We start from the raw sequence: 16,225 nt of genomic DNA on the forward strand, positions 1-16,225 counted from the left end.
CAAATTGTGTAATCAGCTCTTTTTTTTAATGTTGACTGGATGGATGATAACCGTTGTTTCTAATTAATATTGTTTCATTAACAACAATAATACCTAAATCAAAATATAAACATTTTTTGTAGGTGGAAAAAACTGCTTCTTGTTATTAAGTCAAAAATTAATACATGTTATGTGATATATTGGATGCATTGCACGTATTTCAGTTGCGAATTATTTAGTGTACAGGTTACGATAGAACTCATCACAAGACTTTAAAATACACGTTGATCAATTACTATCTATATTTTTATTTTACAAAATCACACGTATTAAGAATGTCAGAAAGAGTTATGATGTGTTAATAATTCAAAATAATATTTCCTATTTGCACTTATGGCTATGATAGTCATGGTGTTTTTAATTATATTTGTGAAAAAAATGTTCTAAAAACTCAACAAATTCTTTATTTAAGTCCATAATATAAATTATTATTTATTTGACATTAAATTAACTTACTTACATAAGTTATACTAACTTTAAATTTTCTAAATTACAGCAAATAACAATCCATTAAAAATTAAAAAAAAAATTTAATTTATATTATAAGAAAATAACGTGCAAGGGCGTCCGCAAAAATTTATCATAGAGGGAGCAAAATAATTTTTTAAATATTTTAATAATAAAATTAAAATTTTAAAATAAAATAATTAAAAAATAAAATTTATTTAGTTTTACTATGCATTTAACATAGCCAGTGTTTAAGGAAGGTGACCAAAGTCATTATTCAGGGAACTGTAACATTTTTGAAAACCTTGCTATAAAAACAAGGAGCTTAGCTTCCTAATAATTAAAAAAAAATCGTATGTTGTTATACACATATATTTTTTTTAAGGTAGGATGAAAATACATTTAGTATCCTCAAAATATTACTCTAATAGACACCTATGGGTCTTGCAGAAAAAAATTATAAATAAAAAAAAATTTTTGGAATTTTTTCTATAAAATTAAATGTTTCTATAAATTCATTAAATAAAACCAAACCTAAATATTATTAATTTAAAAAAATACAATGCTCTTAATCCTGAAATTTATAATACAATTTAATAAAAATACATTTTTTTTATCTTAATTTAACAAAATTTCATAATAAATAATCACATATAAAAAGTTACCATGTAAATCGATCCAAACGCCCTGAATTATCCATTGTGGAAATAAAAGGACGATAAAGAAATATCCACATTATTACAATGTTTATAAATTGGTATATGATAAATTCAAAAAATGCCATTTTCGAAGTATTAGAATTATAAGCATCTGTATGAAGTCGATAAAACAGGAATGGAACAACAAAGTACCGAGGTTCTAAGAGATATTGTGCACAAAGTAGACCAGATGTAGTTAGCCAGTAGGATAACGTAAAAGCAAATGATACTTTTTTTATTTTTAAGTCTAACACATACAACCCATATGCATAAAATGGCACAGGCAAATACCTTAGGAATAAAGGTTTATTATGACCATAAAATAATTTCCAAACATAAAAAATGTAATGTCTATTATCAGAGAGCAAGAACGGATGAGCCATGGTATTTAAATATATTAAAATTGAAGAAATTCCAACAAGAGTTATGAAAATTTTAGATGAAATTTTATAGCATTTATCATTGAAAAATAAAATCAATACTTGTATAGAAATGTTCCTACTTTTCATTAAATAATCATAAAAATAAAAAACCATTCTTGGTATGTAAAATATAAAACAAAATCCTACAAAATAAAATAATTGCATTGGATGTATACTTGGTCTATGTGATTTACGGTCACCAACAACTATATCACCATTATTGATAAAAAATACAAAAAATGAAAACATTACAACAACTATAATATTTGGAAATGTCACATAAAAACAATTTTTAAGAAATAACACTAATTTTTTTCGTTCATTTTTGGTTTTCAATGAAATATAGCCAATTTGTATAACACATGCCTACAAAAAATATTTCAATAAAATTTCAAATCCAAAAGTAGTCAAAATCATAATTTTAAAATACTTACTAGAATATAAGATATTGTTGAATCACTCTTTTTAATAGGAGCATACATTTTTTCAGCACAATGGCATATATCATTAATACTAATTAATACAATCCAGACAATATTTGTCTGACGGCATAAGACAGAAAACATACCCAAAAATATTTTGAGATATAAACTTGATTTTTTATTTAAATAACATGAATACCATAGAAATACTGAAACTGTAGCCCATACATCTGTATAGTAAAGAAAAGAATAAGGAGCATAAACAATAGGAAATGTGGCTGCGCTTAAGGCAAGAAACATTAGTGTCCACTCAGAATTTCTACTTCTTTTTTTTTCACTCTGAAATAAAATATACTTATTATTTTCTGAGCTTACAATATTTTTCTAAAACAAACTTTTGATAAAAATTGTAGACAACTGTAATATGTCAAATATAAACACGCAGGAGCACTTAAAGAATTTATAATTCTTAATATTATTAAGGAACATAGATCATCTTGTAAATTGGCATTTTTTCCTACAAAGCCTAATAATATAAAGAAATTATGATATACCCATGTGAATGGAACTATTATGGCTGCAGATAATAAATAAAAGCCCGGTAAAGTGGTAATTTTGTTATCCCACTGTAAAGAAAAAATGTATTGGTAGATTAAAAAAAATTAAGTACACAAATAAAATAAAAAATATACAAACTATATGAAAATTGCCTAAGCAATAATGGCGTGCTTGAGGAGCATGAAATTCTTCATCTATGTAGTAATTAGTATCAAGTTGGGGCTGTACAAAAACAAGTAATGACATACAAGTTACAATTGACAAAGTAAATGTTGGACCAATTTTAAAAAATGTTGGTAACACAACTTTGTTGAGGCTTTTATGCCGTAAAACTTTTGATATTTCCTTTGACATTTAAAATGTTAATAAATTGATGAATTTGCTAAAAATAAATTTATAAATTAATCAATATTTCATTACACACAACGTAATATTTTATGTCTAATATATCCATAGATAATAAAATAACCGTGTCCATACTAACATAAACAAGGGATTTTACGCCTATATTTGAAAAAAGATAGACTTTTATCACAGAATAGACAAGATCTTATCTATTCTATGCTTTTATCATAAAATCATAATATATTAGGGTGTATACGGCGTATTATCATTAACATTTTTTAAATTAATGTATACCTTAAAAAAAAAAAGATCTTTTTCGAAAACACCACCGATTTAAGTATGCCTAGTTGCATTGTTTATGCAAGGACTTATAATGCTAAGGCTATTTCTAAAATTATAACTTTCCATAAAAAAAATATTAGGGTATTCTTTAAATATTTATCCTTCTATAAACTTATTTATTATTATTGTGTATACTTATTAGGGTGTATCAAAAAAAGTCGATCTTCGAAATTTTAATAAGAACCATTTAACTTTATTATATAAATTAAAATAGGCATTTTGTGAAAATTTGAGATTTTTAAAAAAATTTATACTGGTGGCTCAACGAGTTTTTACTATTTTGACAAAATATACCACAAAAAACGACCTCTATTATTCAATTTTAGGTCAAATATTAAGATTAATACATCAAAATAGTTTGATTTTTACTGTATAATACAAATTATTTAGTTTCAAAATTTCAAGTCGAAAATTGACAAATTTAGACATAATAATTAGTGTCATTATATTATAGTATATTTCTAGTAAGTCTCAAGTAAGCTTAACATTTTTTTTTATGCAGTTTAGCTGATATTTATGTATATTATAAGTAGGAAAAAAATTCTTCACTAATCTTAAAAACTTTTACCTTTTTTTATAATTAATGCATTTTTTAGGTATATAATTTTTTTCCCCATATTTCGTATACAAACATTTTTGTTATCAATCAATTTTTTACTGTTTTAATAAATGTACATAAAGTAAAGGAAAACAAATTCTTGCTTCAATGAAGATGGCAACTATTCGGCATCACTGGTAAACAGACAATATAGACCTATATTAACAATCTAGTTTATTATCTATATCTTTATAATAAAGATAATATTATCTATGATTATATCATTTGCCACTTTTCACTTAATTATCAAAAAATCACCTCAATGATAACTCAATTAGATAGAACTAGTTATCTACCACTAGATGGAAGAAATCATTAACCGTGATTTTAAATATACATATAAAAGTATGAATCACAGAAACAAAATATAATCTATTTTGTTTTATATATGTAATATTAATATCAATGTAAACTTTAATTATAAAGGAAGAGGGTAGTTTTAAGTTTACGTGGTTAATGAACTTTAAAGATTAATATGGAAACCGAATTTGGTTTTAAAAGAAACTAGAGCAGTTTTCGTAAAATCGTGAGCTTTTTAGACACCTTGATGAGGTATATTTTACTTAGGTTTCATCATGCTTTGGAAATTGTTGAGGTTTCGAATGACTGGAGCAATTTTCAAGCCACGAATAATTCAATTTTGTGATATTAAGAACATGAACGAAGAATTAATAATCGTACTGCAAGAAAAATTAGGTAATATTTCACTAAAAATTTTATTTCGATTTTTGTTTTTTTTTTGTACTAAACAACTATAAAATTTATGTTGAGCATAAAATAAAATAATAATAATTACCATAATAAATACTGTTAGTGTAATACTTTTTTTTATTAATCACAATTTTATATTTTATACTTCATTTAAGTCTCTTTAAAGATTATGTAATAGGAGACAAGTCATAAATAATTACTTTTCAAGAGATCAAAAAAATGTAATTTGCTATCCATAAGAAGGTATTCTTTACACCAAACTTCATTTTTTCGTCACTTGATAACCAATGTTTACATGGGAAATAATATTGTTACCAATGTTTCCCCCATAAAATTTCCATCAAAATTAAAGTATACACTTATATTGTTCAATATTACATGAATTCTGTCTAATTAAGTAGTATGGTTAAAGAAAATTAATTTTCAATTTTTTTAAAGGTCTGTCTGTAGATAAATCAAGAAAAATCATTAAAAGGAATCCATCTATTTTGAAGTCTACCCCTGTAACTTTGTCAAATAAAATTTCATTAATGTTGGTAAGTTTTGCAAAACTTATTTGTATATTCAAACGATCATTTAGCATCTATATTTCTATCAATGAATAATCTCAATGCAACTGTACATAGACATTATTACAAAAATATATAATTATAAAACAAAACAATTTTATAACATTTAAAATTTTTTAAACAAATTATTGTAATAAATTTATCGTGTCAAGTAGAAGTTTAGGATAGAGGTGGCCAACCTCAAGTAGTTGGGATTAAGGCGAGGAAAAAGAAAAAGTGTAATAAATTTATTAATTTCATAAAGAACATTAACAAACACAATTTTTCTGACTCAATTTTATTGAAATTAATGATTTCATGTCTCAAAAACCAACGTGTGCTGTTAGTTTAATCAAAATGTACTTTAATTTCTTAGGATTTTGGATTTACTAAAGATGAAATCATCAAAACCCCTAAAGTGGTAACAATGCATAAGAATACTATAAAGAATTATATTATGTTGTTGGAAGAAGGCGGTTTTAATAAAAAAAAAATTTGCCCATTTGTTTTAATAAGGTATATTTGTTTTTTAATTTATTTTACCTTCAATAAAATTGTAAATAGATTTTTATAAGAGTGAAAACACAATTTTTAAAAGTATATTCTTCCATTAATAAATGAGACCTATAATGACAAATGGCTTAAACTAAAATTTACAAAAGACTACTTTTAGCCCAGAGTACTCAAAAGTATTCCTATAACCTATAATATTTTGAGTTAAGCTATTTACACGGCCGCCGGGGATTGACGGTCGGTCATAAAAAGTGTACGGGAAATCATGTGAAAAAAAGAGACACGGTACAGGATTTGAACCCGCGATCCAAGATGTTGTATAGACCAACTTTACCACTAGGCCACCGTGCACTTATGATTCAGATCCCGATACACTTTCATTTAGGTTGATAACGTGATTTGCGGCTGAGGAAAACACGGTACCGTGTCACTATTTTAATTGAAAACATAAAACCATCAATCATGAAAACTCAAATTTTCAGAGTGGTAATCTAACTCTGGTTAAAGACATAAAATAAAGCAACTGTAAATTAGAATCTGAATAACATATATCATGACGTTATTTTTTTATTACACTTCATATGTTTGTTGATATTATGTTAGTTTTTAATACAATTTTTAACGTGATATGTTTTAATATTTAAACAAATTTTAGGAACTGTTAAAAATGTTTTATGAGTTTGTTTTTCAAGTATTTTTTGATAATTTATTAAAACTAGATCATAAAATTATTTAGAAATAGATTCACTTTAAAACTTTTTATTTTTATAAATATTATATTCTAAAATATTAATAATTATTAACTATATATTCATTTATAGATTTAAATACATCATAAGGAAATCTATTAAATCATTGAAAACTGATAAGTTTATCCAAAAAAACATTGATGTTCGATACCATATGTTGTCATTTCTTCAGTTTCCTATCAGTCAGTATCCTGTAGGGAAATGTGATGAATTGCTCTCTTGGTCACAAGTCCAAAATGATGTATTCGAATTGTACCTTCAGTGGAAACTTAAATTAGACTCTGAGAGTGTAAAACGAGCGGTTAACTTATATAACCGTCTTAACAATAAAAGTTTTCGACAAACAGAAAAAGTCATTGCAATTCTCCAAAATCAACTTGAATTTAGTATAGAAAAAGTAAGATAAAAAAGTTGATAATACCTTTATAGTTCATTTTTGTCTTATATTTGCATATTTTATATTTGGTAATTTTACTGGAAATATTTTAGCTTCAATGCGAAGCTGAGAAGGTATTGGTTTAACTATGATGCGTTTTTTTTGTGTCTATTACCACTTATACTCATCTCTCACGGAACTGATATCTTTCAACAATACGTCAAAAGATCACAAATCGTATCTAGTCAAAGACATTACCCTCAATAAATGAAAAAATTTCCCTTGTTCCCCGCAAATGGGGGAAATCTCCAAAAAAATTTAAAATTTAAAAATCGGTAAATTTTGTCATTTTTTTCACTTTTTTTTCTTAAAACTTCCATAACTTTTTTAAAAATGAACATATCAATATAATTTTTTTTTTTATAGATGATTGTTGTTTGTATCAATCATTTGGTATATTTTTTTCATAAATTTAACCCTTTACCTGCCCACATGAGAGGATTTTAAATGACAACTTTTTCACAAAAAATTAAGTTTTTCAACTTAACTTTTTAAAGTGTTCCAGAAATACTGACAATTTTATATATAGCTTAAATTAAAGCTTATATAATATACTTAATTATGAAAAAAAAAATTTTAGACTTTATTTTGTTTTCACGGTTAAAATAGTTACCATATGCTATTTTTGTGTGAAAATTCTCGATTTTATATTTTATATTTTTAACTTTATAATGCTATAATTTATTGAAAAGTGTATGGATCAACACAATTTTTTTATGAGAAATAATGTTTTTTAATAATCCCTTTTTCATTCAGAATATTAATAAGGAAATAGCAAATCATGTAGCTTTTGGAATAATCCATCAATTTTTTTAAATTAAACACTATCTAAAGATTTGCATTGAAGCGTTTTTATTGATAGTGATTTTAATCACTGTCAGATATCATTATACTTGATCCAACTATGCCACGTTACCACTGTGTCTCGACCCCCTTGTGCTGGGTTTTTGAAAATCTAATACTTAACCTGCTCACTGGGGAGGATTTAAAATAGCAACTTTTTTACAAAAATTAACTTTTGCAACTTAATTTTTGAAAATGTTCCTGAAATACTGTGTCCTTTAAATATATATCAAATTAAAGCTTATTTTATGTACTATAAAATGAAAAAAAATAATTTGTCCCGACATTTTATCTTCTGCATACAAATGGCTGCCATAGTTAAAGAAACGCTATCTTTGTGTTAAAATTTTCGATTTTAAATTTTCAATTTAAAAATGCTATAACTTTTCGAAAAATGTATGTATTAGAACAAATTTCTAAATACATTATAAGTACATATTTTATTTGACATAATTTTTATTAAAATTAGACAATTTCCTCTTATATAGGAGGCGTTCAAAATTTGTGTAATGTACTTTAATTTGAAAAAAAAAATTTGACCTTTGGATTTGTCTTCATGGTAAAAATGACAACTGTATTCATAAATATACTATTTTTGTATAAAAATTCTGGGTTTTATTTTAAAATGCCTGACAAGGGGAGTACACTGATTTTCATAAATATTATATAAATAAAATTGATATAGCTTAGAAGGTTAAACTTATTTAAATTTTTTTGCTTTTTTGAAGTTGAGAAAAATAATATTGAAATTTGAACTAGCTTAAATAGCCATTTTTTTCAGCTGACGGTAGCGACTTATGTTTGCCGAGTCGGTTAAACTTTTGTTTTACGTGCTGGGGTATAAGGTTCCAACCCGAGTGTAGCAAAGAATTTTTTGCATTTTTTCTTAATTCTTTTTAAGTTTGAATAAATTTTCAACTCCTTTGATTTTTATATCATTTATATATATAGATAGATAAAAATTCAATAACTTGAATAAAGATCAAGGATCCCATCACTGTAGTCACCCCATGCAAGAAGAAATTTCTTATTCATATTAAAATTATTTTACTATATTTTAAGTTTTAGTTTCGATGTAAAGCTGAGAAGATATTTTTTTGTGACGATAATTTATTTTCTCTGCTCTAACTTGACCTACATTTTTCAACGATACTAAATTATCAATTAAACAGTTACTTATCCCATGTTCTCCATACAAACAATTAAAATCATTCATTTATAATGTTTTCAAAGTATTTATTGACGAATCAAGTTCGATATGATAGGTTTCAACTACAAAATTAAATCATTTTACTTTGTAATTTAATAATTTTTTTACTGTATTTGTGTGTGCTACTACTAGACTATACTATTCCAAAATTTTTGGTAACATGTTGCTATATAAATCATTTCTAAAAAAAAATGATTGTTAGTTTCTCCTGTATTAATAATGGATTTTAACCATTATAATCAAAGTTTTTAATACGCTCAATTGAGTAAATTTTTTTTACAACTTTGTTTTGATTGATTCTTTTAGTTAAAGTAAATCATTAAAATTAATTAATTTCTGAATATTTCAATTGTAGAATCTTTTTAAACACCAAGAGTTACTAGGAAATGATAACTATTGCTTCTATTTAAGTTATCTATTACGATAAAAATATTGAGCTACTCTGATAAATTTACTATAAATAGTAATTAAAAAATTTCCTGAACGCATATTAATCTTAACAATACAATTATTTTAATTCTCATAAAATTTTCTATTTAATGATATCAATTTCAAACTTGCCAATTGAGCTAAAAGTTATGGTAGTAAATTAATTTCTTTTTATTATAAACTTTCACAAAAATCAACTTTAAAGGATTAAAAAAATTGGTTAAATATGTCATTTTCCTTATTTTTAACAAATTAATAATCAAAATCAGAATTAATTTAAAACAATTTTTATTTTTTCTTAATTATTATTTTTTATTTGTAAATACTTATTTTTTAATAATAAGTAATAATATTAAAACTTATAGGTGATAGAAAAAGTTTAATTGCATATTTGAAAACATTGAGAAAAGTTGATTTAGAAAAGTACATTTTTGTTTCTGATGAAAGTTCCTTGTAGTCCAGTGTATAAAATTTATAACTTTATTATAAGTAACAAATATTTTTTATTGAAAAGTATTGTGTCAAGCTCTTAAAATTTTTATATGTGTTAAAAGTAAAGAAATATACTTATTAGAAATATTAAATTATTGAATATCAATTTCTTATTAAATTTAATTACTAAAATTATTAATAATTCATATATAATAATTATAAATCAAATAACTAATCGAGATAAAATTAAGGGAATAAGAGTTATTGTTGTTTTTGAAATAATATACCAATTTCTTAAAATTAAATACTCTACAGATTTGCATCAAAGCGTTTCTTATGATATTGATTTTAATCACTGTCAGATATCATCTATACTTGTCCCGACTATGCCACATCCATACTGTGCCGCGACCCCACTGTGCTACCTTTTTTATTTTAACTTAATCCTCCTAATAGTAATATTTTGATGAAAAAAATTGATGGCCACGTGAACTTCGGAAGAGTAAGGTACACATTCCTTAAGCTCTTCTCATAAATATAGCTCTGACTGTTTAAAGGGAAAATATGATTCTATAACATATATGTTACTGTTTCTTTAATAATGGTAGCATATTGATGATAATCAATATTTTTTTTTAATAACACCATATCCCTTTATATATTATAAATATATATTTAAATATTTATTTATTCATATATTACAATTATAAATCATAAAACTTGTAATTAAGATATAAATAAGGAAATAGGAGATCATGTAGCTTTTGAAATAATCCATCAATTTTTTAAAATTAAACACTATATACAGATTTGCATCAAAGCGTTTTTGTGATAGTGATTTTAATCACTGTCAGAAATCATTATACTTGATCCAACTATGCCACATCTCCACTGTGCCGGTGTAATAACCAATAAAAAGAGTGCTTGGGGAGAGAGTGAGAGAGTGATGGTGAAGTTAGATAATATAAATAAATTAATAGAAGTGATCGTTATTTGTGGGAAGTTAGAACGAAGATATATTTAAGCGAAAGAAGAAGATAATAAATTAAAGTTTAGAGTGTCTTTTATTAGTTATTACTATTAATTGTAGTTAGTGTGTTAAACTACTCTTACCTGATATATCTTGACTGCGAATCTTGTTTTACGGTGTAGAGAGGAGATGAAGGTGAATTAGATTTATTAGATGTTAAATAAATGGAAAACAGTTTATTATATAAGCAAGTATTATAATTGATAGTTATTCAAGCATGAATTTACATTAAGTTAAACTATTAAATTATGTTAAGAATAAANATACGTTAATTTAAACTATTAAATTATGTTAAGAATAAAGACACCAAGTCACAAAGTAAGACAAATAAAAAGGCCGCAAAGTAAAAGAGTGAAGCTGAGCACTTAAGTCTGAACGCTTGAGGTGGAAAATTAGAAGTGGCTCTTCGACGGATTGTCAAAAGCTGATGAGATCCCAGAGGGCTCTTAGGTCTGTTATAATGAATCATGGTAATAAAAATTTTATGTGATAATATACGTTATTTAATTAAAAAGAAAGATGTCCTTTACAACGCGGTACGAGAATCGATCTGTGTAAACAAACAATGATAAGTAATACGTTGTATATTGCTAATCCGTACGTGCAGCTGTATGAACTCATTTATGGGTTTTTACGGCAAGGGCCATGCAAACAAAATTAAACCATTATACGCCTCAGCGGCGTCGATATGTCACTGGCAATCGCCAACGAGACGTCTAAATTCAACTAAGTATCAAAATAATATTACACCGGGATCCCACTGTGCTGGGTTTTTTTTTTTAACTTGGTTTGACAAATTTTTTGTCAAAATTCAATCATTGATGAAATGGGTTTAAATCATCATGATAACATGTTTTTCTTTTAATTTTTGATAGTGTTCCAAAACCTTGTGTTCTTTTAAATTCAATAATTTTCTTTAAGATAAAAAGGAAAAATCCAGAAACTTAATAGTTTTAAAATGGTCAAAGTTAAAGTGTTTGACAATGTTAAAAATAGCTTGTTTTCTTATAAGTTATATGAAAAAAAAAAAAAAAATTAAATATAATTTAAAATCAAAGAAAGAAAAACATTCTTATGACTTATGTTATCTTCTATGAATAATTGATTATTTAAGTATAAAATTGCAAAAATTATAAAAATTTGACAATTTTTTTCATTTTACTGTAGTGTTTTTAAAAATTCATAAATCATAATAAAAATTTTATCAGTAACTTTAAAAACTATTATCTTTTTTTAAATGTGCATTTTATGGAAATCTCATCATAACTTAATTACAAAAATTGTTTATACGCAACACTTTTTTATGTAATTGTATAAATAAATTTTTGATAATGATCTGGAAATTCTGTGTTCTTTAAATATATACCAAATAATGCCTTTAAAAAAATAAAAAACATTCCAAAGACATTTCTTCTGCCAGTAATTGGTGGCCAAAATCAAAATATGTAAAATTTCCATTAAAATCATTCAATATTTTTCTCTAATCTTAATTTATAAGTATTCATATCAAAGTGTTTAATACTAGTGATGTTAATTACTATCAAATTTCAAACTATACTAGAGTTCACTATGCTGGCTCTCAACTGTACTAGTTTTTTTTCTTACACAACTAGTTTTGGAAATTATATAAGTAGTTTATTTTATATTTCTTCATTATTAATAGATTTTATTTTATTTTTTGGATTAAATAGATCAGAAATAATCCTTACTTACTACATAGTGATCCAGATAATATAGTGAACATTTTAAACAACTGTAAAGAACTATGCGGTAAGGAGACAAAAAATATTTTATCAAAATTTCCAATTATAACTCTCAGTAATTATGAAAATATTAAAATCATTCAAAAACATTTAAAGGTTTGTACTCAATTTATTTATTTTATTAAGTTGATAAAGTATATAGAAAAAAAAATCTGTATTTTAAAAACTTTTACAATCCTTTTTCTAGAACTTTGGTATTCCAGAATCGTTTACATCAAAAGTCCCTAGAATTTATACACTTTCTCCTCAAACTGTGAATAAACGGCTTTGTTACATAAGAGAAACACCAGAGTTGGTACCATTTATGACTAACTTGCATGTTGCACGATTAATATTTTACAAAAAACAAGTAAATCAAAGACTGAAATATCTGCAAAACAAGAATTGTGTTTGTGTGCACTTGCTAACATCTAATTCTGAGCAATTTGACAAGTACTTGATAGTAATTTATTACATCTTAATTTTTCAAACATTTGTTGTATATAAATAAATTTACAACATCTAGATTTAACAATAATGGTAATGACAAGGTTTATTCCAATGATATCATGGTATACCTGACCTTAGAACTTAAAGAAAGCAAAAAAAATTTACGTGACATGTTAGCTCGGCACCCATACTGGCATTATGTTTCTCTTATGTCTATCAGGCAAACTTGTACATTTTTGAAAAGACACAATTTTACTGACAAGCAAATATGCCATAGTATACAAGTGGTGTTATATCCAAAGTGAGTACAGATTTTTTTCATTGAAATTATTAAATTTTCAATTAATTGGTTTGTAAAAAATTATCATTATGTTAAACATAGGTTACATAAAATATATATATATTTATAATTTTATCACTTCTGACAATACATTTTTAGTAAGATAAATATGTATAGTATGGGATTTGTCGTAAACCAAAATATATAAAATTATAAATTAAAAGAAAGAAAGAAGTTAAAGTTGATAGTTAGAGTTAGAGTGAGAATAAGAGTTACTTTTGTTTCAGAGTGTGATTCGAGGATCATAAAATAACAATATAAATATTCTTATGGATTTAAAAAATCTTACCTGATAATTTTCTTTCTCAGTTATTATATAACTTCAGTGATAATATTAATAAATGATAAATTAAGTAACACAAATTTAAGTTTTAGTTCACAAATTAAGCAAGTAAGAACTTCGACAATGATGATCGCAATATCTACGTAACAATATCTAGAGCACGAAATGAACAGAGGAGAATAAGAGTTTGCTCTGCCTTTTTATAATATTTTTACCCCCGAAAATCATCATCGTCGAATTCTTACAGTATAATTATTTATTGATAAATAAGCATAAAATACAGAGATTACCTCAGATGAATAGAATATACAAACCATTTTGACATTTTATAATAGTATCAACATATTCTTTTTAACACTTAAGATTAGGGTTGATACAATGTATTTAATTATTATAATTAGAATAAAAAAAATGACAAAAATAATTTATAGATTTCTTTTCAGAAGGAAGTATTTTAAAAGTGACCACCAAACGATTTATGACCGAATGTGTACACTATAATATAACTAAACAGCATGAGTTTGTTGACTATTTTTCTTAAAGTTTTATTAAATTTTTGTTAGAAAAGGGTCATGTCCTTCTAAGAATATAATGTACAAACATCCCATTTTATGGTAGCGACGAGTATATTACGACATATTAGAACAATAACAATAACAATAATTGTTTGATAATTTATTGGACGTTTGAATAACACAATAATTCATCCTTTACAAAAATTATATTGTATTAAAATCCATAAATTAATTGTTATTATCAAGCCTAATTTATTATTAAAGCTTACAACTTCTAGAATTTGCAAAATTTTTGGAAGATTCTAAGGATACATAAGTTCATATATTTTTAGAGGGATAATTAATAAATTTGTTTCAGAAAACTAATAAGTTAAATAAAAAATTTATAATATTGTATTTTATATTTTTGCAAACTTCAAAGTGTTATTTTAATACCGTAATAGAAAAAATGATCAGAGGGGTCAAAACATGTAAAATTGTTTTTTATAACTATTGTGATTTAAAAAAAATTTCAGGACTAAATAATATATTTATTTTTAATTAAACTATTAATATGTATGACTATGTATACTTCTAACTCATATTCAATGATTTTATTTGCTCTAATAACTGAATTTTACCTACAAACAAAAAGGTTCTACTGTAAGTTTTTAATTTCTTTTAAAAATATTTGTTTTTTTAAAGAGATTTTTTATAATCTATTATAAAAAATTCCCAATATTTTAATTGTATTTGGAAACTAAAGAAACCTTAAAATTGTATACAATTTTCAAAAAGTCATAAAAATTTTCAACATTTCAGAAGCTATAAAATCATTGACATAATGTATTATGTCTGTATATAAAATAATTAAATTTAAAAATTTCAAGTATTATATTTTAGTGGTGCTATAAGTTATTTGCTATGATAAAAAGATATAATTTAAAAAATTATATCTTATTTTAATAAAATAATAAAAATGTATCGTATATAGATGATTATCAATGTATTAATATTATCTATGTTTAAGTCTAGTATATTTCTTCTTTTTTAATATTATTATCAACCCACAGAACATCATCCTATGATATAACCTACAACCATGTTTATATTATAACAAATAAAAGGAGATTTTAGTATGCTATATTGTATTATATTCTCCTCAATAGCACTCTTTTTCTAAGGTTAATGATTAAAATTAAACATTTATTTTATTTCCAATATCTATATTTTTTTACATATAATATCAAAAACAAATTATTTCTTCAATATCGCGTTATAATACCACTGAAATTGGGACAATATTGATTTAAATATACATTATTGACAAACCATATTAAATTATTTCTAATGGAAAATATTTTAATTTTAGGGAAAAAATTTCCAAGGCGTTACAAGATGTAGAAAACATGAAGGATATATACTATCTTAGAGACTCAAGAGGATTGATTAAATCTGAGTTCCTGTTACCTCTTATACTGTATAGTCTTGAAATAAATCATCACTTCTCTGGTGATGGCGTCTGGAGTACAGCCAATAAAGATAAACAACTAAATTCATCTGCATCTTTAAAACATTCTTATGGTGATAATGAAGAACTCGATCATGTACCCACTGTCATTTCCACAATTATAGAGTAGTATTATTTCAAGTATAACATGTTTTTTTTTTAATTATAATCATTATTAACATTTTTTTTTTATTGGAAATATTTTAAAAGCTTCAAATAGATAAATAGGCAGGGAAAGGTAGCTTCCTGTAATTTATGATAAATATGAAATTGTATCAACTTAGGCTAGTGATCTACTAGTATTACTAGTACTAAATATTCAAATCCTACTGACTTACAGTAATAAATGAAAATTTTATACAAGTTGGAGTTGTCTTAATAACAATTGTTTAAAAGTATTACTCGATAAAAAGTATTTTTTATTTATTCATTTATATAGCATAAAGGTTCAATTCGCCCTTTTTATTAACATTATTCAGGACAACAATTAACATTACAAAAAGAAATACAAATCTTTAAATAATATAACTATTGGCCAATAATATTCATTAAAAATAATCCACAATAAATAATCTGTACAAACAAAAAGAGAAATAAGTAACTAAAAAACGGTAGCACAGTGGGGTCGCGGCAT

At 24.6% G+C, this 16,225-nt stretch overlaps 2 protein-coding genes across 5 annotated transcripts; one reads left to right on the forward strand and one right to left on the reverse strand.

The window, feature by feature from the left end:
- Window positions 1–263: 263 nt before the first annotated feature.
- On the reverse strand, window positions 264–3,959 carry LOC126899303 (uncharacterized). 3 transcript variants are annotated; one of them, XM_050674071.1, is made up of 5 exons: window positions 3,842–3,959; window positions 2,725–2,968; window positions 2,424–2,654; window positions 2,041–2,367; window positions 264–1,972 (listed from the first exon to the last, which is right to left on the reverse strand). In XM_050674071.1, exons 2-5 carry the CDS (start codon window positions 2,938–2,940, stop codon window positions 1,148–1,150), a joined length of 1,599 nt encoding a protein of 532 aa, XP_050530028.1. In that variant the 5' UTR covers window positions 2,941–2,968; window positions 3,842–3,959; the 3' UTR covers window positions 264–1,147. The 3 variants fall into 3 exon arrangements, with proteins under 3 accessions (XP_050530028.1, XP_050530029.1, XP_050530027.1); XM_050674072.1 differs by lacking the exon at window positions 3,842–3,959 and adding an exon at window positions 3,071–3,128; XM_050674070.1 differs by lacking the exon at window positions 3,842–3,959 and having other exon boundaries at window positions 2,725–3,064.
- LOC126899302 (transcription termination factor 5, mitochondrial-like) lies at window positions 3,877–15,732 on the forward strand. 2 transcript variants are annotated; one of them, XM_050674069.1, is made up of 9 exons: window positions 3,877–4,008; window positions 4,439–4,567; window positions 5,021–5,118; window positions 5,507–5,646; window positions 6,465–6,789; window positions 12,464–12,631; window positions 12,723–12,967; window positions 13,041–13,265; window positions 15,454–15,732. In XM_050674069.1, the coding sequence occupies exons 2-9, from the start codon at window positions 4,447–4,449 to the stop codon at window positions 15,719–15,721; spliced, it is 1,590 nt and encodes a 529-aa protein (XP_050530026.1). In that variant the 5' UTR covers window positions 3,877–4,008; window positions 4,439–4,446; the 3' UTR covers window positions 15,722–15,732. The 2 variants fall into 2 exon arrangements, with proteins under 2 accessions (XP_050530026.1, XP_050530025.1); XM_050674068.1 differs by lacking the exon at window positions 3,877–4,008 and adding an exon at window positions 4,108–4,216.
- The last annotated feature ends 493 nt before the right edge of the window (window positions 15,733–16,225 follow it).

Source organism: Daktulosphaira vitifoliae, unplaced genomic scaffold (genome assembly GCF_025091365.1).
Source record: "Daktulosphaira vitifoliae isolate Bord-2020 unplaced genomic scaffold, ASM2509136v1 Scaffold_2, whole genome shotgun sequence".
NCBI lineage: Eukaryota > Metazoa > Arthropoda > Insecta > Hemiptera > Phylloxeridae > Daktulosphaira > Daktulosphaira vitifoliae.